The sequence below is a fragment of the Salvelinus alpinus genome, chromosome 19 (assembly GCF_045679555.1).
Source record: "Salvelinus alpinus chromosome 19, SLU_Salpinus.1, whole genome shotgun sequence".
Classification (NCBI taxonomy): domain Eukaryota; kingdom Metazoa; phylum Chordata; class Actinopteri; order Salmoniformes; family Salmonidae; genus Salvelinus; species Salvelinus alpinus.
The window spans coordinates 5279969-5305643 of NC_092104.1; the positions used below are offsets into that span (position 1 = coordinate 5279969).

The window sequence follows — 25675 nt, forward strand, 5'->3', positions numbered from 1 at the left end:
ACAGTAGTTGCCATATTATTCTTGTTGCTAAGTACTGCGTGTTTAAAAAACATTTGGACATTTAAAAACGATGGTGCGTCAAGAGATTTCATCCTGCAGTACTTGGAGGGAGGGTAGGCTATTATTATCATGTCACGGCTTCTATATCAGGCCTGAAACATTCATGACAAGGAATACACGGAATTAATGTGTGTGGTCATGACTTTCCATATCCCATCTGTGACTGGCTATCTGCCACATGTTGGTCATTTTTTTCCCTTCTTCTTATTTGCAGAAGTGTGTCCACTAGTTTCAGCGTAGGGAGAACGTCCCTCGTGCTCGAAAACTGCACTGCAGATATCTTGACTTTAGGTTATCAACCAAGTGTGTGTGTGTGTGTGTGTTGCACCAGTCACCCAGAGGAGTGACTTGGCATGTGATGATGAGTTGTCAGTGTTATTAATAAGAGAGCCAATGAATGACTGGGAACAGATTGGTGTTGGCGTGAATGTAAGGTAATGATACATGTGGTATTTAAAGAGATGATTACTGTCATTCTTATTCAGGAAGTCATTGTACGTGGGAATGTGTTCCTGGTGTACCTTGTTAAATAAAGCTTTTGGGGTAATTTACTGGTTTAATTACTGAAGAATACTCTCTGTTGATATGGTTTTCCTCATCATAGTGTTTAAAAACAGATGGCTACACAGCCAGTGAGATCACAGTCACAACCACACAGCCAGTGAGATCACAGTCATAACCACACAGCCAGTGAGATCACAACCACACAGCCAGTGAGGTCACAACCACACAGCCAGTGAGATCACAACCACACAGCCAGTGAGGTCACAATCACAACCACACAGCCAGTGAGGTCACAATCACAACCACACAGCCAGTGAGGCTACAATCACAACCACACAGCCAGTGAGATTACAATCACAACCACACAGCCAGTGAGATTACAATCACAACCACACAGCCAGTGAGATTACAATCACAACCACACAGCCAGTGAGATCACAACCACACAGCCAGTGAGATCACAACCACACAGCCAGTGAGATCACAATCACAACCACACAGCCAGTGAGATCACAATCACAACCACACAGCCAGTGAGGTCACAATCACAACCACACAGCCAGTGAGGTCACAATCACAACCACACAGCCAGTGAGGTCACAATCACAACCACACATCCAGTGAGGCTACAATCACAACCACACAGCCAGTGAGATTACAATCACAACCACACAGCCAGTGAGATTACAATCACAACCACACAGCCAGTGAGATTACAATCACAACCACACAGCCAGTGAGATCACAACCACACAGCCAGTGAGGTCACAACCACACAGCCAGTGAGGTCACAACCACACAGCCAGTGAGATCACAACCACACAGCCAGTGAGATCACAACCACACAGCCAGTGAGATCACAACCACACAGCCAGTGAGGTCACAACCACACAGCCAGTGAGGTCACAACCACACAGCCAGTGAGATCACAACCACACAGCCAGTGAGGTCACAATCACAACCACACAGCCAGTGAGGTCACAATCACAACCACACAGCCAGTGAGGCTACAATCACAACCACACAGCCAGTGAGGCTACAATCACAACCACACAGCCAGTGAGATTACAATCACAACCACACAGCCAGTGAGGTCACAATCATAACCACACTGCCAGTGAGGCTACAATCACAACCACACAGCCAGTGAGATCACAACCACACAGCCAGTGAGGTTACAATCACACAGCCAATGAGGCTACAATCACAACCACCATAATATGGTCTTTAGTTGTTGGTTCCTCTATCACCCAGCCAGTGAGGCTACAATCACAACCACCATAATAACCAATCTGGTCTTTAGTTGTTGGTTCCTCTATCACCCAGCCAGTGAGGTCACAATCACAACCACCATAATAACCAATCTGGTCTTTAGTTGTTGGTTCCTCTATCACCCAGCCAGTGAGGCTACAATCACAACCACCATAATAACCAATCTGGTCTTTAGTTGTTGGTTCCTCTATCACCCAGCCAGTGAGGTCACAATCACAACCACCATAATAACCAATCTGGTCTTTAGTTGTTGGTTCCTCTATCACCCAGCCAGAAGCTAAGTCAAACCACCAGCAGTGTGCTAACTCGTTCAGCTGAGGAGTTGACATGTGGCTCGTGTACGCTTCGAATGTGTCCCAAATGGCACCCTATTCCCTACATAGGGCACTACTGTTGACAAGGGCCCATAGGGTAAGTAACGCACGCATGTATAGGGAATAAGGTGCAACTTGGAACGTAGCTCTTGACACCTGGAGTTTCTCGCTTTGTATAATCGTCTCTCGCATTGTTTGACACTTTTCTAGGATTAAAACAGTTGTTCAGGCTGCAGCTGGCATCTACTTCAGCCAGGGAGAGGAGAGGAGGGGAGGGGAGAGGAGAGGAGGGGAGGGGAGAGGAGGGGAGGGGAGGGGAGAGGAGAGGAGAGGAGAGGAGGGGAGGGGAGAGGAGAGGAGAGGAGAGGAGAGGAGGGGAGAGGAGGGGAGGGGAGAGGAGAGGAGGGGAGGGGAGAAGATAAGGAAGGAGAGGAGAGGAGAAATGTTTCAAGATGGGGGAGGGGGCTGGTGGTGGGAACACCTGGAATCTTATTGGCATCATTTTGTCCTCGTGGCAGAGCAGACTATTTAAGAGTGCGTCCCTAATCTTTCCATCCATGGAGGCTTGTGTCCTGTGTGAGTGTGTGTCCTGTGTGTGTGTGAGCGTGTGCAGTCGTGCACTTGTTTTGGCAGAGGCATTTCATGATATTGCTAAGTTATTTTAATTGTATGGAGTGAATCTACAGACAGGGTCACGTTTTAAAAAATCCACCGATCTCTGTATCATTTAATACCATGGAAATGTAGATTTTGTGTTATGAATCTTGCATTAGGCGTATTAAGAAAGTTGGTTAAAATATGTATTCATTGAATCTAGGCTTTATGGTGAATCTCAAGTCTCTGTGTGTTGTCTCATCGATCTCCTTTACTGCAGTCTGCGTCTGTCTCATGATCTCCCTCTCACCGTGAGACACCTGGTACAACAAATACACAGTCTCTCTCTCTCTCGATGTAAATCATTATGCTACTCTGAATAAAGGATATGGTGGGAGTGTGTGCTTTTTCCAGTCAAAGACCCCATTGTGTAGTGCGCGAGTGCCCAAGGGAGAATGCTCTTTCCTGGGATAGGAGACTCCAGCAGTCTGCTTGGCTGGCGTTTGGGATGGAGTCCCTGGTACAGAGAAGGTGTGTGTTGGCATATCACTGCAGCCTGCCTGGCGGTCAGGTGACTGGGACTCAGCTTAGAATCCCAGAGGAAGGGCAAATAAACAGTCAAAGGGGAAATCACACACACAGTCTCTCATTCAACATTACACACACACAGAGTCTCTCACTCAATAACATCACACACACACACAGTCTCTCACTCAATATCACACACACTCAATAACATCACACACACAGTCTCTCACTCAATAACATCACACACACTCAATAACATCACACACACACACACACACAGTCACTCACTCAATATCACACACACACACACACACAGTCTCTCACTCAATAACATCACACACACAGTCTCTCACTCAATAACATCACACACACTCAATAACATCACACACACAGTCTCTCACTCAATAACATCACACACACTCAATAACATCACACACACACAGTCTCTCACTCAATATCACACACACACACACAGTCTCTCACTCAATAACATCACACACACTCAATAACATCACACACACACAGTCTCTCACTCAATAACATCACACACACAGTCTCTCACTCAATAACATCACACACACTCAATAACATCACACACACACAGTCTCTCACTCAATATCACACACACACACAGTCTCTCACTCAATAACATCACACACACTCAATAACATCACACACACACAGTCTCTCACTCAATAACATCACACACACTCTCACACACACAATTTTTTTTTTATGTATTAAAAATATTAACAGAAATACCTTATTTACGTAAGTATTCAGTCCCTTTGCTATGAGACATGAAATTGAGCTTAGGTGCATCCTGTTTCCATTGATCATCCTTGAGATGTTTCTACAACTTGGAGTCCAACTGTGGTAAACTCAATATATTGGTAATTTATTTGGAAAGGCACACACCAGTCTATATAAGGTCCCACAGTTGACAGTGCATGTCAGAGCAAAAACCAAGCCATGAGGTCGAAGGAATTGTCCGTAGAGCTCTGAGCCAGGATTGTGTCGAGGCACAAATCTGGGGAAGGGTACCAACACATTTCTGCAGCATTGAAGGTCCCCAAGAACAGAGTGGCCTCCATCATTCTGAAATGGAAGAAGTTTGGAACCACCAAGACTCTTCCTAGACCTGGCCGCCCGGCCAAACTGAGCAATCGGGGGAGAAGGGCCTTGGTCAGGGAGGTGACCAAGAACCCGATGGTCACTCTGATAGAGCTCCAAAGTTCCTCTGTGGAGATGGGAGAACCTTCCAGAACGACAACCATCACTGCAGCACTCCACCAATCAAGCCTTTATGGTAGAATAGCCAGACGGAAGCCACTCCTCAGTAAAAGGCACTTGACAGCCCACTTGGAGTTTGCCAAAAGGCACCTAAAGGACTCTGACCATGAGAAACAAGATTCTGTGGTCTGATGAAACCACGATTGAACTCTGACCTGAATGCCAAGCGTCACTGTTACGTGCGCCTCTAGGAAGAGGGAACTTAACGCTACAACTCAACTCTCCGTGGAGTGAAAGAGGTATGGGACTGTAGGTGCGAGTAAGGATGACAAAAGGCAGAGAATTTACCGTTTACATGGAATTTATTCCTTAAGACAGTAATTTTGGGGAAAAGGGGCTGGACGGAACCAAAGCAAAGAAAGTAAATTTCAAAGCCCCCTCTCCTACCTTACCTGCCTACCCACCTAACTTAGCATCACCTGGTGCGCTAACCAAAATACAGGGGGTGGTCCGCCTAGGTCTTACTTAGTGTGCATAGACAGTGAATACTACAGGTTATGTATGCCCGCGGGCCTCTTGCCTAAGCACTCCCTAGGTGCCTTCCTCTTCCCCCCTGGGAACAAATGAAACAGAATAATACAAACTACTTCACAACAAAAACTGAGAAAAAACTCAGGACATTAAAGAAGCTCTGAGCAACAAACTAACTCAGGACATTAAAGAAGCTCTCTCTCTGAGCAAGAAACTAACTCAGGACATTAGCAATGGGGCCGACCAATCAGCTGCTTGGGGGAATTTCAGGAAACCATTTCCTGAAAGACACACACAAACAAAACCACAACACAGGAACTGGGGAACGTAACAGTCACGTCTGGAGGAAACCTGCCACCATGCTTCTACGGCGAAGCATGGTGGTGGCAGCATCATGCTGTGGGGATGTTTTTCAGCGACAGGGACTGGAAGATTAGTCAGGGTCGAGGGAAAGATGAACGGAGCAAAGTACAGAGGGTACAGAGGGGTCCTTGATGAAAACCTGGTCCACAGCGCTCAGGACCTCAGACTGGGGCAAAGGTTCACCTTCCAACAGGACAACGACCCTAAGTTCACAGCCAAGACAATGTAGGAGTGGCTTCGGGAAAAGTCTCTGAATGTCCTTGAGTGGCCCAGCCAGAGCCTGGACTTGAACCCGATCGAACATCTCTGGAGAGACTTGAAAATAGCTGTGCAGCGACGCTCCCCATTCAACCTGACAGAGCTTGAGAGGATCTGCAAAGAACAATGGGAGAAACTCCCCAAATACACGTGTGCCAAGCTTGTAGTGTCATACCCAAGAAGACTCAAGGCTGTAATCGCTGACAAATGTGCTTTAACAAAGTACTGAGTAAAGAGTCGGAATACTTATGTACATTTTAATACATTTGCACAAATGTCTAAAACCTGTACTTGCTTTGCCATTATGGGGTGTTGTGTGTAGATTGATGAGGGGCAAAAAACTATTTTAATCCATTTTAGAACAAGGCTGTAACGTAACAACATGTGGAAAAAGTCAAAGGGTCTGAATACTTTCTGAATGCACTGTAGACTCACATGGCCTCTCAGTGGGAATTAGTCGATGCAGTGGGAACAGATGAGTAGCGTCATAGGGCAGTGTTGCCCTGTGGCCAATCAGAACAATACACTCTCACAGTGTACACTCTCCTGAGAGTCTCACACGTTTTCATGTGTTTGGCAATGGGGTGAAATTAGAAGTTCCTGTTTTCAGAACTAGCCTCATTTATTGTTTGTCATAAAGTTTACTGTGAATGGATACACTTTGTTGTTGCGGGGGCGGGGGTGGGGGGACGACGACCAGGAACTGAGACGGTTCGTTATTTTAGGTCAACAACGTGTCCTGGTGTAGGGTTGGGTTGTTTTGTCATCATATCCCCTGACTCTAGCAGTACATTGATAATGAATGCTCTGTGTTTCTCCAGTGTGAAAGCTTTGAGAGGGAGAGAAAAAAATATATCCTCAGTGTACAATATAAAGCATGCAGAATTAGATGCACGATAATGATCAAAATCCAGAAAAGAGACGTTAAATTCCACAACCACCTAAAAGGAAGCGTTTCCCAAACAAGCTGGTCCTGGGGCTCTGTTCACAAACACAGAGCCTCAGGACAGCAACACAATTAGACCCAACCCAAAAAGATAATTACTTGACACATTGTAATTGACAAAAAAACAGAGCAAACTAGAATGCTATTTGGCCCTAAACAGAGAGTACATAGTGACAGAATACCTGACCACTGTGACTGACCCAAAATTAAGGACATCTTTGACTATGTACAGACTCAGTGAGCATAGCCTTGCTATTGAGAAAGGCCGCCGTAGGCAGACCTGACTCTCAAGAGAAGACAGGCTATGTGCACACTGCCCACAAAATGAGGTGGAAACTGAGCTGCACTTCCTAACCTCCTGCCAAATATATGACCATATTAGAGACAGAGATTTCCCTCAGATTACACAGATCCACAAAGAATTTGAAAACAAACCCGATAAACTCCCATATCTACTGGGTGAAATACATCACAGCAGCAAGATTTGTGACCTGTTGTCACAAGAAAAGGGCAACCAGTGAAGAACAAACACCATTGTAAATACAACCCATATTAATGTTTATTTATTTTACCTTTTGTACTTTAACTATTTGGACGTCGTTACAACACTATATATACATAATATGACATTTGTAATGTCTTTATTCTTTTGGAACTTCTGTGATTGTAATGTTTACTGTTTATTTTATTTTGTTTATTTCACTTTAGTTTATTATCTATTTCACGTACTTTGGCAATGTAAACTGGTTCAATAACTACTTCTCAGAGTTCAGTGTGTCAAGTTGTAAATGAGAACTTGTTCTCAACTGGCCTACCTGGTTAAATAAAGGTGGAGGGAAAAAAAGTTGTTTCCCATGCCAATAAAGCCAGTAAATTGAAATTGAATTTCTCTCTCTAATTAATGTCACTTCTCCCTGCACCAACCCATGAACCCCCTCTTTCCATTTACTGTAACCATCCTCACTTTCAGTAGCTCAATAACCAAACGTTTTATCTGCACAGTTCTTTCAGTAAATGTTTTTATATCATTTTCAGTCTAAATTGTTAAAAGTAAGTCCTTGTGCAATAGACTAAGTGGGGGAAAAAATCAGTCTCAGCGCAATTCCGTCACGTGGAATTTCCCATATTGTAATCACAGTGCGTAGCCTATGTGATGCACCCATTCGACTGTAAACAAACCTCACAGTTCTGTCTAATTGAGATGGAGGATATAATATAGCCCTGACTTGTTTTCATTCTTTTCAGCCTAAAATCAGAATAACATATCAGAATAATAACAAGGCTATTGTTCTGAAGTCTCTCTCTCTCTTCTGTTTTCACTTTCAGCACTACGTGACTACGGGTGACCCTGTCCTCCAACCTCTCCGTTGGTGTGTATGTGTTTCTAACCTTCCTCTTCTTCTTCCTCCTCCCAGGACAACATGCCTCAGACACCACTGCTGACCGGCATGCTGGTCTCCAGGGGTTACAATAAGAACCTGTACCAGAGTCAGAACCAGACCAAGGAGGAGGGGTACGGGAACGCAGGACTGTGTTACCGCGACAACGCCCTTGTGTCCGGCTCGCTGGAGGCCCTCATACACCACCTGGTCCCTAGTATGGACTACTACCCTGACGTGAGTAACACTGTCTCTGTCTGTCTGTCTGTGTCTGTCTGTCTGTCTGTCTGTCTCTGTCTGTCGTGTCTCTCTCACCGTCTGTCTCTTTCTCTTGTCTTTAACCCGTGGTCCACAAAAGGAGAAAAACCACAAACTCTGTATTCCCTTAGTTATTGTCACCTTTCTTAATTCCTCTCCTCTGCCCTTCTCTACCTCCCTCCCTCTTTCTCTCTTCTCTCCACAGATGACGTACTCTTTCACCTTCCTGCTCTCCTCTCGTCTATTTATCCACCCCTACGAGCTCATGTCCAAGGTGTGTCACCTGTGTGTGGAGCAGCAGAGACTGAGTGACCCTCAGGCAGACAAGGTAACACTATACCTCCATTATACTATACTCTATTAGCTATATTGTACTATACTCTATTAGCTATATTATACTATACTCTATTAGCTATATTGTACTATACTCTATTAGCTATATTATACGATACTCTATTAGCTATATTGTACTATACTCTATTAGCTATATAATGCTATACTCTATTAGCTATATTGTACTATACTCTATTAGCTATATAATGCTATACTCTATTAGCTATATAATGCTATACTCTATTAGCTATACTCTATTAGCTATACTCTATTAGCTATATTGTACTATACTCTATTAGCTATATTATACGATACTCTATTAGCTATATTGTACTATACTCTATTAGCTATATAATGCTATACTCTATTAGCTATATAATGCTATACTCTATTAGCTATATTGTAATATACTCTATTAGCTATATTGTACTATACTCTATTAGCTATATTATGCTATACTCTATTAGCTATATAATGCTATACTCTATTAGCTATACTCTATTAGCTATATTATACTATACTATATTAGCTATATTATACTATACTCTATTAGCTATATTATGCTATACTCTATTAGCTATATTATACTATACTCTATTAGCTATATTATACTATACTCTATTAGCTATATTGTACTATACTCTATTAGCTATATTATACTATACTCTATTACCTATATTAAACTATACTCTATTAGCTATAATATACTATACTCTATTAGCTATTTTCTATTATACTATACTCTATTAGCTATATTATACTATACTCTATTACCTATATTTAACTATACTCTATTAGCTATATAATGCTATACTCTATTAGCTATATTATACTATACTCTATTACCTATATTAAACTATACTCTATTAGCTATATAATGCTATACTATTTTACCTATATTAAACTATACTCTATTAGCTATAGTATGCTATACTCTATTAGCTATACTCTATTAACTATACTCTATTACCTATATTAAAATATACTCTATTAGCTATATAATGCTATACTCTATTACCTATATTATACTATACTCTATTAGCTATAGTATGCTATACTCTATTAGCTATACTCTATTAGCTATACTCTATTAGCTATATTATGTTATACTCTATTAGCTATATTATACTATACTCTATTAGCTATATAATGATATACTCTATTAGCCATATTATGCTATACTCTATTAGCTATACTCTATTAGCTATGTTATACTATACTCTATAAGCTATATTATACTATACTCTATTAGCTATATTATACTATACTCTATTAGCTATAATATACTATACTCTATTAGCTATATTATGCTCTACTCTATTAGCTATATTATGCTATACTCTATTAGCTATATTATGCTATACTCTATTAGCTATATTATGCTATACTCTATTAGCTATATTATACTATACTCTATTAGCTATACTCTATTAGCTATATTATGCTATGCTCTATTAGCTATATTATGCTATACTCTATTAGCTATATTATGCTATACTCTATTAGCTATATTATACTATACTCTATTAGCTATACTCTGTTAGCTATATTATACTATACTCTATTAGCTATATTATGCTATACTCTATTAGCTATATTATTCTATACTCTATTAGCTATACTTTATTAGCTATATTATACTATACTATATTAGCTATAGTATACTATACTCCATTAGCTATATTATACTATACTCTATTAGCTATATTATACTATACTCTATTAGCTATATTCTATTATACTATACTCTATTAGCTATATTATACTATATTCTATTAGCTAAATAATGCTATACTCTATTATGCTATACTCTATTAGCCATATTATGCTATACTCTATTAGCTATACTCTATTAGCTATGTTAAACTATACTCTATAAGCTATATTATACTATACTCTATTAGCTATATTATACTATACTCTATTAGCTATAATATACTATACTCTATTAGCTATATAATGCTATACTCTATTAGCTATATTATACTATACTCTATTAGCTATATAATGCTATACTCTATTACCTATATTATACTATACTCTATTAGCTATAGTATGCTATACTCTATTAGCTATACTCTATTAGCTATACTCTATTAGCTATATTATGTTATACTCTATTAGCTATATTATACTATACTCTATTAGCTATATAATGATATACTCTATTAGCCATATTATGCTATACTCTATTAGCTATACTCTATTAGCTATGTTATACTATACTCTATTAGCTATATAATGATATACTCTATTAGCCATATTATGCTATACTCTATTAGCTATACTCTATTAGCTATGTTATACTATACTCTATAAGCTATATTAAACTATACTCTATTAGCTATATAATGCTATACTATTTTACCTATATTAAACTATACTCTATTAGCTATAGTATGCTATACTCTATTAGCTATACTCTATTAACTATACTCTATTACCTATATTAAACTATACTCTATTAGCTATATAATGCTATACTCTATTACCTATATTATACTATACTCTATTAGCTATAGTATGCTATACTCTATTAGCTATACTCTATTAGCTATACTCTATTAGCTATATTATGTTATACTCTATTAGCTATATTATACTATACTCTATTAGCTATATAATGATATACTCTATTAGCCATATTATGCTATACTCTATTAGCTATACTCTATTAGCTATGTTATACTATACTCTATAAGCTATATTATACTATACTCTATTAGCTATATTATACTATACTCTATTAGCTATAATATACTATACTCTATTAGCTATATTATGCTCTACTCTATTAGCTATATTATGCTATACTCTATTAGCTATATTATGCTATACTCTATTAGCTATATTATACTATACTCTATTAGCTATACTCTATTAGCTATATTATGCTATACTCTATTAGCTATATTATGCTATACTCTATTAGCTATATTATGCTATACTCTATTAGCTATATAATGATATACTCTATTAGCCATATTATGCTATACTCTATTAGCTATACTCTATTAGCTATGTTATACTATACTCTATTAGCTATATAATGATATACTCTATTAGCCATATTATGCTATACTCTATTAGCTATACTCTATTAGCTATGTTATACTATACTCTATAAGCTATATTAAACTATACTCTATTAGCTATATAATGCTATACTATTTTACCTATATTAAACTATACTCTATTAGCTATAGTATGCTATACTCTATTAGCTATACTCTATTAACTATACTCTATTACCTATATTAAACTATACTCTATTAGCTATATAATGCTATACTCTATTACCTATATTATACTATACTCTATTAGCTATAGTATGCTATACTCTATTAGCTATACTCTATTAGCTATACTCTATTAGCTATATTATGTTATACTCTATTAGCTATATTATACTATACTCTATTAGCTATATAATGATATACTCTATTAGCCATATTATGCTATACTCTATTAGCTATACTCTATTAGCTATGTTATACTATACTCTATAAGCTATATTATACTATACTCTATTAGCTATATTATACTATACTCTATTAGCTATAATATACTATACTCTATTAGCTATATTATGCTCTACTCTATTAGCTATATTATGCTATACTCTATTAGCTATATTATGCTATACTCTATTAGCTATATTATACTATACTCTATTAGCTATACTCTATTAGCTATATTATGCTATACTCTATTAGCTATATTATGCTATACTCTATTAGCTATATTATGCTATACTCTATTAGCTATATTATACTATACTCTATTAGCTATACTCTGTTAGCTATATTATACTATACTCTATTAGCTATATTATGCTATACTCTATTAGCTATATTATGCTATACTCTATTAGCTATATTATTCTATACTCTATTAGCTATACTTTATTAGCTATATTATACTATACTATATTAGCTATAGTATACTATACTCCATTAGCTATATTATACTATACTCTATTAGCTATATTATAATATACTCTATTAGCTATATTCTATTATACTATACTCTATTAGCTATATTATACTATATTCTATTAGCTAAATAATGCTATACTCTATTATGCTATACTCTATTAGCCATATTATGCTATACTCTATTAGCTATACTCTATTAGCTATGTTAAACTATACTCTATAAGCTATATTATACTATACTCTATTAGCTATATTATACTATACTCTATTAGCTATAATATACTATACTCTATTAGCTATATAATGCTATACTCTATTAGCTATATTATACTATACTCTATTAGCTATAATATACTATACTCTATTAGCTATATTATACTATACTCTATTAGCTATAATATACTATACTCTATTAGCTATTTTCTATTATACTATACTCTATTAGCTATATTATACTATACTCTATTACCTATATTAAACTATACTCTATTAGCTATAATATACTATACTCTATTAGCTATTTTCTATTATACTATACTCTATTAGCTATATTATACTATACTCTATTACCTATATTTAACTATACTCTATTAGCTATATAATGCTATACTCTATTAGCTATATTATACTATACTCTATTACCTATATTAAACTATACTCTATTAGCTATATAATGCTATACTATTTTACCTATATTAAACTATACTCTATTAGCTATAGTATGCTATACTCTATTAGCTATACTCTATTAACTATACTCTATTACCTATATTAAACTATACTCTATTAGCTATATAATGCTATACTCTATTACCTATATTATACTATACTCTATTAGCTATAGTATGCTATACTCTATTAGCTATACTCTATTAGCTATATTATGTTATACTCTATTAGCTATATTATACTATACTCTATTAGCTATATAATGATATACTCTATTAGCCATATTATGCTATACTCTATTAGCTATACTCTATTAGCTATGTTATACTATACTCTATAAGCTATATTATACTATACTCTATTAGCTATATTATACTATACTCTATTAGCTATAATATACTATGCTCTATTAGCTATTTTCTATTATACTATACTCTATTAGCTATATTATACTATACTCTATTACCTATATTAAACTATACTCTATTAGCTATAATATACTATACTCTATTAGCTATTTTCTATTATACTATACTCTATTAGCTATATTATACTATACTCTATTACCTATATTTAACTATACTCTATTAGCTATATAATGCTATACTCTATTAGCTATATTATACTATACTCTATTACCTATATTAAACTATACTCTATTAGCTATATAATGCTATACTATTTTACCTATATTAAACTATACTCTATTAGCTATAGTATGCTATACTCTATTAGCTATACTCTATTAACTATACTCTATTACCTATATTAAACTATACTCTATTAGCTATATAATGCTATACTCTATTACCTATATTATACTATACTCTATTAGCTATAGTATGCTATACTCTATTAGCTATACTCTATTAGCTATATTATGTTATACTCTATTAGCTATATTATACTATACTCTATTAGCTATATAATGATATACTCTATTAGCCATATTATGCTATACTCTATTAGCTATACTCTATTAGCTATGTTATACTATACTCTATAAGCTATATTATACTATACTCTATAAGCTATATTATACTATACTCTATTAGCTATATTATACGATACTCTATTAGCTATATTGTACTATACTCTATTAGCTATATAATGCTATACTCTATTAGCTATATTGTACTATACTCTATTAGCTATATAATGCTATACTCTATTAGCTATATAATGCTATACTCTATTAGCTATACTCTATTAGCTATACTCTATTAGCTATATTGTACTATACTCTATTAGCTATATTATACGATACTCTATTAGCTATATTGTACTATACTCTATTAGCTATATAATGCTATACTCTATTAGCTATATAATGCTATACTCTATTAGCTATATTGTAATATACTCTATTAGCTATATTGTACTATACTCTATTAGCTATATTATGCTATACTCTATTAGCTATATAATGCTATACTCTATTAGCTATACTCTATTAGCTATATTATACTATACTATATTAGCTATATTATACTATACTCTATTAGCTATATTGTAATATACTCTATTAGCTATATTGTACTATACTCTATTAGCTATATTATGCTATACTCTATTAGCTATATTATGCTATACTCTATTAGCTATATTATACTATACTCTATTAGCTATATTATGCTATACTCTATTAGCTATATTATGCTATACTCTATTAGCTATATTATGCTATACTCTATTAGCTATATTATACTATACTCTATTAGCTATACTCTGTTAGCTATATTATACTATACTCTATTAGCTATATTATGCTATACTCTATTAGCTATAGTATGCTATACTCTATTAGCTATATTATTCTATACTCTATTAGCTATACTTTATTAGCTATATTATACTATACTATATTAGCTATAGTATACTATACTCCATTAGCTATATTATACTATACTCTATTAGCTATATTATACTATACTCTATTAGCTATATTCTATTATACTATACTCTATTAGCTATATTATACTATATTCTATTAGCTAAATAATGCTATACTCTATTATGCTATACTCTATTAGCCATATTATGCTATACTCTATTAGCTATACTCTATTAGCTATGTTAAACTATACTCTATAAGCTATATTATACTATACTCTATTAGCTATAGTATGCTATACTCTATTAGCTATACTCTATTAACTATACTCTATTACCTATATTAAACTATACTCTATTAGCTATATAATGCTATACTCTATTACCTATATTATACTATACTCTATTAGCTATAGTATGCTATACTCTATTAGCTATACTCTATTAGCTATACTCTATTAGCTATATTATGTTATACTCTATTAGCTATATTATACTATACTCTATTAGCTATATAATGATATACTCTATTAGCCATATTATGCTATACTCTATTAGCTATACTCTATTAGCTATGTTATACTATACTCTATAAGCTATATTATACTATACTCTATTAGCTATATTATACGATACTCTATTAGCTATATTGTACTATACTCTATTAGCTATATAATGCTATACTCTATTAGCTATATTGTACTATACTCTATTAGCTATATAATGCTATACTCTATTAGCTATATAATGCTATACTCTATTAGCTATACTCTATTAGCTATACTCTATTAGCTATATTGTACTATACTCTATTAGCTATATTATACGATACTCTATTAGCTATATTGTACTATACTCTATTAGCTATATAATGCTATACTCTATTAGCTATATAATGCTATACTCTATTAGCTATATTGTAATATACTCTATTAGCTATATTGTACTATACTCTATTAGCTATATTATGCTATACTCTATTAGCTATATAATGCTATACTCTATTAGCTATACTCTATTAGCTATATTATACTATACTATATTAGCTATATTATACTATACTCTATTAGCTATATTGTAATATACTCTATTAGCTATATTGTACTATACTCTATTAGCTATATTATGTTATACTCTATTAGCTATATTATACTATACTCTATTAGCTATATAATGATATACTCTATTAGCCATATTATGCTATACTCTATTAGCTATGTTATACTATACTCTATAAGCTATATTATACTATACTCTATTAGCTATATTATACGATACTCTATTAGCTATATTGTACTATACTCTATTAGCTATATAATGCTATACTCTATTAGCTATATTGTACTATACTCTATTAGCTATATAATGCTATACTCTATTAGCTATATTATACTATACTCTATTAGCTATACTCTATTAGCTATATTATGCTATACTCTATTAGCTATATTATGCTATACTCTATTAGCTATATTATGCTATACTCTATTAGCTATATTATACTATACTCTATTAGCTATACTCTGTTAGCTATATTATACTATACTCTATTAGCTATATTATGCTATACTCTATTAGCTATATTATGCTATACTCTATTAGCTATATTATTCTATACTCTATTAGCTATACTTTATTAGTTATATTATACTATACTATATTAGCTATAGTATACTATACTCCATTAGCTATATTATACTATACTCTATTAGCTATATTATACTATACTCTATTAGCTATATTCTATTATACTATACTCTATTAGCTATATTATACTATATTCTATTAGCTAAATAATGCTATACTCTATTATGCTATACTCTATTAGCCATATTATGTTAAACTATACTCTATAAGCTATATTATACTATACTCTATTAGCTATAGTATGCTATACTCTATTAGCTATACTCTATTAACTATACTCTATTACCTATATTAAACTATACTCTATTAGCTATATAATGCTATACTCTATTACCTATATTATACTATACTCTATTAGCTATAGTATGCTATACTCTATTAGCTATATTATATTATACTCTATTAGCTATATTATACTATACTCTATTAGCTATATAATGATATACTCTATTAGCCATATTATGCTATACTCTATTAGCTATACTCTATTAGCTATGTTATACTATACTCTATAAGCTATATTATACTATACTCTATTAGCTATATTATACGATACTCTATTAGCTATATTGTACTATACTCTATTAGCTATATAATGCTATACTCTATTAGCTATATTGTACTATACTCTATTAGCTATATAATGCTATACTCTATTAGCTATATAATGCTATACTCTATTAGCTATACTCTATTAGCTATACTCTATTAGCTATATTGTACTATACTCTATTAGCTATATTATACGATACTCTATTAGCTATATTGTACTATACTCTATTAGCTATATAATGCTATACTCTATTAGCTATATAATGCTATACTCTATTAGCTATATTGTAATATACTCTATTAGCTATATTGTACTATACTCTATTAGCTATATTATGCTATACTCTATTAGCTATATAATGCTATACTCTATTAGCTATACTCTATTAGCTATATTATACTATACTATATTAGCTATATTATACTATACTCTATTAGCTATATTGTAATATACTCTATTAGCTATATTGTACTATACTCTATTAGCTATATTATGCTATACTCTATTAGCTATATTATGCTATACTCTATTAGCTATATTATATTATACTCTATTAGCTATACTCTATTAGCTATATTATGCTATACTCTATTAGCTATATTATGCTATACTCTATTAGCTATATTATGCTATACTCTATTAGCTATATTATACTATACTCTATTAGCTATACTCTGTTAGCTATATTATACTATACTCTATTAGCTATATTATGCTATACTCTATTAGCTATATTATGCTATACTCTATTAGCTATATTATTCTATACTCTATTAGCTATACTTTATTAGCTATATTATACTATACTATATTAGCTATAGTATACTATACTCCATTAGCTATATTATACTATACTCTATTAGCTATATTATACTATACTCTATTAGCTATATTCTATTATACTATACTCTATTAGCTATATTATACTATATTCTATTAGCTAAATAATGCTATACTCTATTATGCTATACTCTATTAGCCATATTATGCTATACTCTATTAGCTATACTCTATTAGCTATGTTAAACTATACTCTATAAGCTATATTATACTATACTCTATTAGCTATATTATACTATACTCTATTAGCTATAATATACTATACTCTATTAGCTATATTATGCTATACTCTATTAGCTATATTATACTATACTCTATTAGCTATAATATACTATACTCTATTAGCTATATTATACTATACTCTATTAGCTATAATATACTATACTCTATTAGCTATTTTCTATTATACTATACTCTATTAGCTATATTATACTATACTCTATTACCTATATTTAACTATACTCTATTAGCTATATAATGCTATACTCTATTAGCTATATTATACTATACTCTATTACCTATATTAAACTATACTCTATTAGCTATATAATGCTATACTATTTTACCTATATTAAACTATACTCTATTAGCTATAGTATGCTATACTCTATTACCTATACTCTATTAACTATACTCTATTACCTATATTAAACTATACTCTATTAGCTATATAATGCTATACTCTATTACCTATATTATACTATACTCTATTAGCTATAGTATGCTATACTCTATTAGCTATACTCTATTAGCTATACTCTATTACCTATATTATGTTATACTCTATTAGCTATATTATACTATACTCTATTAGCTATATAATGATATACTCTATTAGCCATATTATGCTTTACTCTATTAGCTATACTCTATTAGCTATGTTAAACTATACTCTATAAGCTATATTATACTATACTCTATTAGCTATATTATACTATACTCTATTAGCTATATTGTACTATACTCTATTAGCTATATTATACTATACTCTATTACCTATATTAAACTATACTCTATTAGCTATAATATACTATACTCTATTAGCTATTTTCTATTATACTATACTCTATTAGCTATATTATACTATACTCTATTACCTATATTTAACTATACTCTATTAGCTATATAATGCTATACTCTATTAGCTATATTATACTATACTCTATTACCTATATTAAACTATACTCTATTAGCTATATAATGCTATACTATTTTACCTATATTAAACTATACTCTATTAGCTATAGTATGCTATACTCTATTAGCTATACTCTATTAACTATACTCTATTACCTATATTAAACTATACTCTATTAGCTATATAATGCTATACTATATTACCTATATTATACTATACTCTATTAGCTATAGTATGCTATACTCTATTAGCTATACTCTATTAGCTATACTCTATTAGCTATATTATGTTATACTCTATTAGCTATATTATACTATACTCTATTAGCTATATAATGATATACTCTATTAGCCATATTATGCTATACTCTATTAGCTATACTCTATTAGCTATGTTATACTATACTCTATTAGCTATATAATGATATACTCTATTAGCCATATTATGCTATACTCTATTAGCTATACTCTATTAGCTATGTTATACTATACTCTATAAGCTATATTAAACTATACTCTATTAGCTATATAATGCTATACTATTTTACCTATATTAAACTATACTCTATTAGCTATAGTATGCTATACTCTATTAGCTATACTCTATTAACTATACTCTATTACCTATATTAAACTATACTCTATTAGCTATATAATGCTATACTCTATTACCTATATTATACTATACTCTATTAGCTATATAATGATATACTCTATTAGCTATATTATACTATACTCTATTAGCTATATAATGATATACTCTATTAGCCATATTATGCTATACTCTATTAGCTATACTCTATTAGCTATGTTATACTATACTCTATAAGCTATATTATACTATACTCTATTAGCTATATTATACTATACTCTATTAGCTATAATATACTATACTCTATTAGCTATATTATGCTCTACTCTATTAGCTATATTATGCTATACTCTATTAGCTATACTCTATTAGCTATATTATGTTATACTCTATTAGCTATATTATACTATACTCTATTAGCTATATAATGATATACTCTATTAGCCATATTATGCTATACTCTATTAGCTATACTCTATTAGCTATGTTATACTATACTCTATAAGCTATATTATACTATACTCTATTAGCTATATTATACTATACTCTATTAGCTATAATATACTATACTCTATTAGCTATATTATGCTCTACTCTATTAGCTATATTATGCTATACTCTATTAGCTATATTATGCTATACTCTATTAGCTATATTATACTATACTCTATTAGCTATACTCTATTAGCTATATTATGCTATACTCTATTAGCTATATTATGCTATACTCTATTAGCTATATTATGCTATACTCTATTAGCTATATTATACTATACTCTATTAGCTATACTCTGTTAGCTATATTATACTATACTCTATTAGCTATATTATGCTATACTCTATTAGCTATATTATGCTATACTCTATTAGCTATATTATTATATACTCTATTAGCTATACTTTATTAGCTATATTATACTATACTATATTAGCTATAGTATACTATACTCCATTAGCTATATTATACTATACTCTATTAGCTATATTATAATATACTCTATTAGCTATATTCTATTATACTATACTCTATTAGCTATATTATACTATATTCTATTAGCTAAATAATGCTATACTCTATTATGCTATACTCTATTAGCCATATTATGCTATACTCTATTAGCTATACTCTATTAGCTATGTTAAACTATACTCTATAAGCTATATTATACTATACTCTATTAGCTATATTATACTATACTCTATTAGCTATAATATACTATACTCTATTAGCTATATAATGCTATACTCTATTAGCTATATTATACTATACTCTATTAGCTATAATATACTATACTCTATTAGCTATATTATACTATACTCTATTAGCTATAATATACTATACTCTATTAGCTATTTTCTATTATACTATACTCTATTAGCTATATTATACTATACTCTATTACCTATATTAAACTATACTCTATTAGCTATAATATACTATACTCTATTAGCTATTTTCTATTATACTATACTCTATTAGCTATATTATACTATACTCTATTACCTATATTTAACTATACTCTATTAGCTATATAATGCTATACTCTATTAGCTATATTATACTATACTCTATTACCTATATTAAACTATACTCTATTAGCTATATAATGCTATACTATTTTACCTATATTAAACTATACTCTATTAGCTATAGTATGCTATACTCTATTAGCTATACTCTATTAACTATACTCTATTACCTATATTAAACTATACTATATTAGCTATATAATGCTATACTCTATTACCTATATTATACTATACTCTATTAGCTATAGTATGCTATACTCTATTAGCTATACTCTATTAGCTATATTATGTTATACTCGATTAGCTATATTATACTATACTCTATTAGCTATATAATGATATACTCTATTAGCCATATTATGCTATACTCTATTAGCTATACTCTATTAGCTATGTTATACTATACTCTATAAGCTATATTATACTATACTCTATTAGCTATATTATACTATACTCTATTAGCTATAATATACTATGCTCTATTAGCTATTTTCTATTATACTATACTCTATTAGCTATATTATACTATACTCTATTACCTATATTAAACTATACTCTATTAGCTATAATATACTATACTTTATTAGCTATTTTCTATTATACTATACTCTATTAGCTATATTATACTATACTCTATTACCTATATTTAACTATACTCTATTAGCTATATAATGCTATACTCTATTAGCTATATTATACTATACTCTATTACCTATATTAAACTATACTCTATTAGCTATATAATGCTATACTATTTTACCTATATTAAACTATACTCTATTAGCTATAGTATGCTATACTCTATTAGCTATACTCTATTAACTATACTATATTACCTATATTAAACTATACTCTATTAGCTATATAATGCTATACTCTATTACCTATATTATACTATACTCTATTAGCTATAGTATGCTATACTCTATTAGCTATACTCTATTAGCTATACTCTATTAGCTATATTATGTTATACTCTATTAGCTATATTATACTATACTCTATTAGCTATATAATGATATACTCTATTAGCCATATTATGCTATACTCTATTAGCTATACTCTATTAGCTATGTTATACTATACTCTATAAGCTATATTATACTATACTCTATTAGCTATATTATACGATACTCTATTAGCTATATTGTACTATACTCTATTAGCTATATAATGCTATACTCTATTAGCTATATTGTACTATACTCTATTAGCTATATAATGCTATACTCTATTAGCTATATAATGCTATACTCTATTAGCTATACTCTATTAGCTATACTCTATTAGCTATACTCTATTAGCTATATTATGTTATACTCTATTAGCTATATTATACTATACTCTATTAGCTATATAATGATATACTCTATTAGCCATATTATGCTATACTCTATTAGCTATACTCTATTAGCTATGTTATACTATACTCTATTAGCTATATAATGATATACTCTATTAGCCATATTATGCTATACTCTATTAGCTATACTCTATTAGCTATGTTATACTATACTCTATAAGCTATATTAAACTATACTCTATTAGCTATATAATGCTATACTATTTTACCTATATTAAACTATACTCTATTAGCTATAGTATGCTATACTCTATTAGCTATACTCTATTAACTATACTCTATTACCTATATTAAACTATACTCTATTAGCTATATAATGCTATACTCTATTACCTATATTATACTATACTCTATTAGCTATATAATGATATACTCTATTAGCTATATTATACTATACTCTATTAGCTATATAATGATATACTCTATTAGCCATATTATGCTATACTCTATTAGCTATACTCTATTAGCTATGTTATACTATACTCTATAAGCTATATTATACTATACTCTATTAGCTATATTATACTATACTCTATTAGCTATAATATACTATACTCTATTAGCTATATTATGCTCTACTCTATTAGCTATATTATGCTATACTCTATTAGCTATACTCTATTAGCTATATTATGTTATACTCTATTAGCTATATTATACTATACTCTATTAGCTATATAATGATATACTCTATTAGCCATATTATGCTATACTCTATTAGCTATACTCTATTAGCTATGTTATACTATACTCTATAAGCTATATTATACTATACTCTATTAGCTATATTATACTATACTCTATTAGCTATAATATACTATACTCTATTAGCTATATTATGCTCTACTCTATTAGCTATATTATGCTATACTCTATTAGCTATATTATGCTATACTCTATTAGCTATATTATACTATACTCTATTAGCTATACTCTATTAGCTATATTATGCTATACTCTATTAGCTATATTATGCTATACTCTATTAGCTATATTATGCTATACTCTATTAGCTATATTATACTATACTCTATTAGCTATACTCTGTTAGCTATATTATACTATACTCTATTAGCTATATTATGCTATACTCTATTAGCTATATTATGCTATACTCTATTAGCTATATTATTATATACTCTATTAGCTATACTTTATTAGCTATATTATACTATACTATATTAGCTATAGTATACTATACTCCATTAGCTATATTATACTATACTCTATTAGCTATATTATAATATACTCTATTAGCTATATTCTATTATACTATACTCTATTAGCTATATTATACTATATTCTATTAGCTAAATAATGCTATACTCTATTATGCTATACTCTATTAGCCATATTATGCTATACTCTATTAGCTATACTCTATTAGCTATGTTAAACTATACTCTATAAGCTATATTATACTATACTCTATTAGCTATATTATACTATACTCTATTAGCTATAATATACTATACTCTATTAGCTATATAATGCTATACTCTATTAGCTATATTATACTATACTCTATTAGCTATAATATACTATACTCTATTAGCTATATTATACTATACTCTATTAGCTATAATATACTATACTCTATTAGCTATTTTCTATTATACTATACTCTATTAGCTATATTATACTATACTCTATTACCTATATTAAACTATACTCTATTAGCTATAATATACTATACTCTATTAGCTATTTTCTATTATACTATACTCTATTAGCTATATTATACTATACTCTATTACCTATATTTAACTATACTCTATTAGCTATATAATGCTATACTCTATTAGCTATATTATACTATACTCTATTACCTATATTAAACTATACTCTATTAGCTATATAATGCTATACTATTTTACCTATATTAAACTATACTCTATTAGCTATAGTATGCTATACTCTATTAGCTATACTCTATTAACTATACTCTATTACCTATATTAAACTATACTATATTAGCTATATAATGCTATACTCTATTACCTATATTATACTATACTCTATTAGCTATAGTATGCTATACTCTATTAGCTATACTCTATTAGCTATATTATGTTATACTCGATTAGCTATATTATACTATACTCTATTAGCTATATAATGATATACTCTATTAGCCATATTATGCTATACTCTATTAGCTATACTCTATTAGCTATGTTATACTATACTCTATAAGCTATATTATACTATACTCTATTAGCTATATTATACTATACTCTATTAGCTATAATATACTATGCTCTATTAGCTATGTTCTATTATACTATACTCTATTAGCTATATTATACTATACTCTATTACCTATATTAAACTATACTCTATTAGCTATAATATACTATACTTTATTAGCTATTTTCTATTATACTATACTCTATTAGCTATATTATACTATACTCTATTACCTATATTTAACTATACTCTATTAGCTATATAATGCTATACTCTATTAGCTATATTATACTATACTCTATTACCTATATTAAACTATACTCTATTAGCTATATAATGCTATACTATTTTACCTATATTAAACTATACTCTATTAGCTATAGTATGCTATACTCTATTAGCTATACTCTATTAACTATACTATATTACCTATATTAAACTATACTCTATTAGCTATATAATGCTATACTCTATTACCTATATTATACTATACTCTATTAGCTATAGTATGCTATACTCTATTAGCTATACTCTATTAGCTATACTCTATTAGCTATATTATGTTATACTCTATTAGCTATATTATACTATACTCTATTAGCTATATAATGATATACTCTATTAGCCATATTATGCTATACTCTATTAGCTATACTCTATTAGCTATGTTATACTATACTCTATAAGCTATATTATACTATACTCTATTAGCTATATTATACGATACTCTATTAGCTATATTGTACTATACTCTATTAGCTATATAATGCTATACTCTATTAGCTATATTGTACTATACTCTATTAGCTA

The 25675-nt window shown here is 30.7% G+C and overlaps 1 protein-coding gene across 2 annotated transcripts in view; it reads left to right on the forward strand.

Annotated features, from left to right (window-relative positions):
* LOC139544902 (ras-GEF domain-containing family member 1B-A-like) overlaps positions 1-25675 on the forward strand; it is a 100446-nt gene that overhangs the window by 8900 nt on the left and 65871 nt on the right. For both annotated transcript variants that reach the window (XM_071352090.1, XM_071352091.1), the window contains exons 2-3: positions 8019-8219; positions 8446-8568. In XM_071352090.1, the coding sequence (XP_071208191.1) occupies positions 8025-8219; positions 8446-8568 (318 nt within the window). In that variant the 5' untranslated portion in view covers positions 8019-8024. The remainder of the gene's footprint in view (positions 1-8018; positions 8220-8445; positions 8569-25675) is intronic.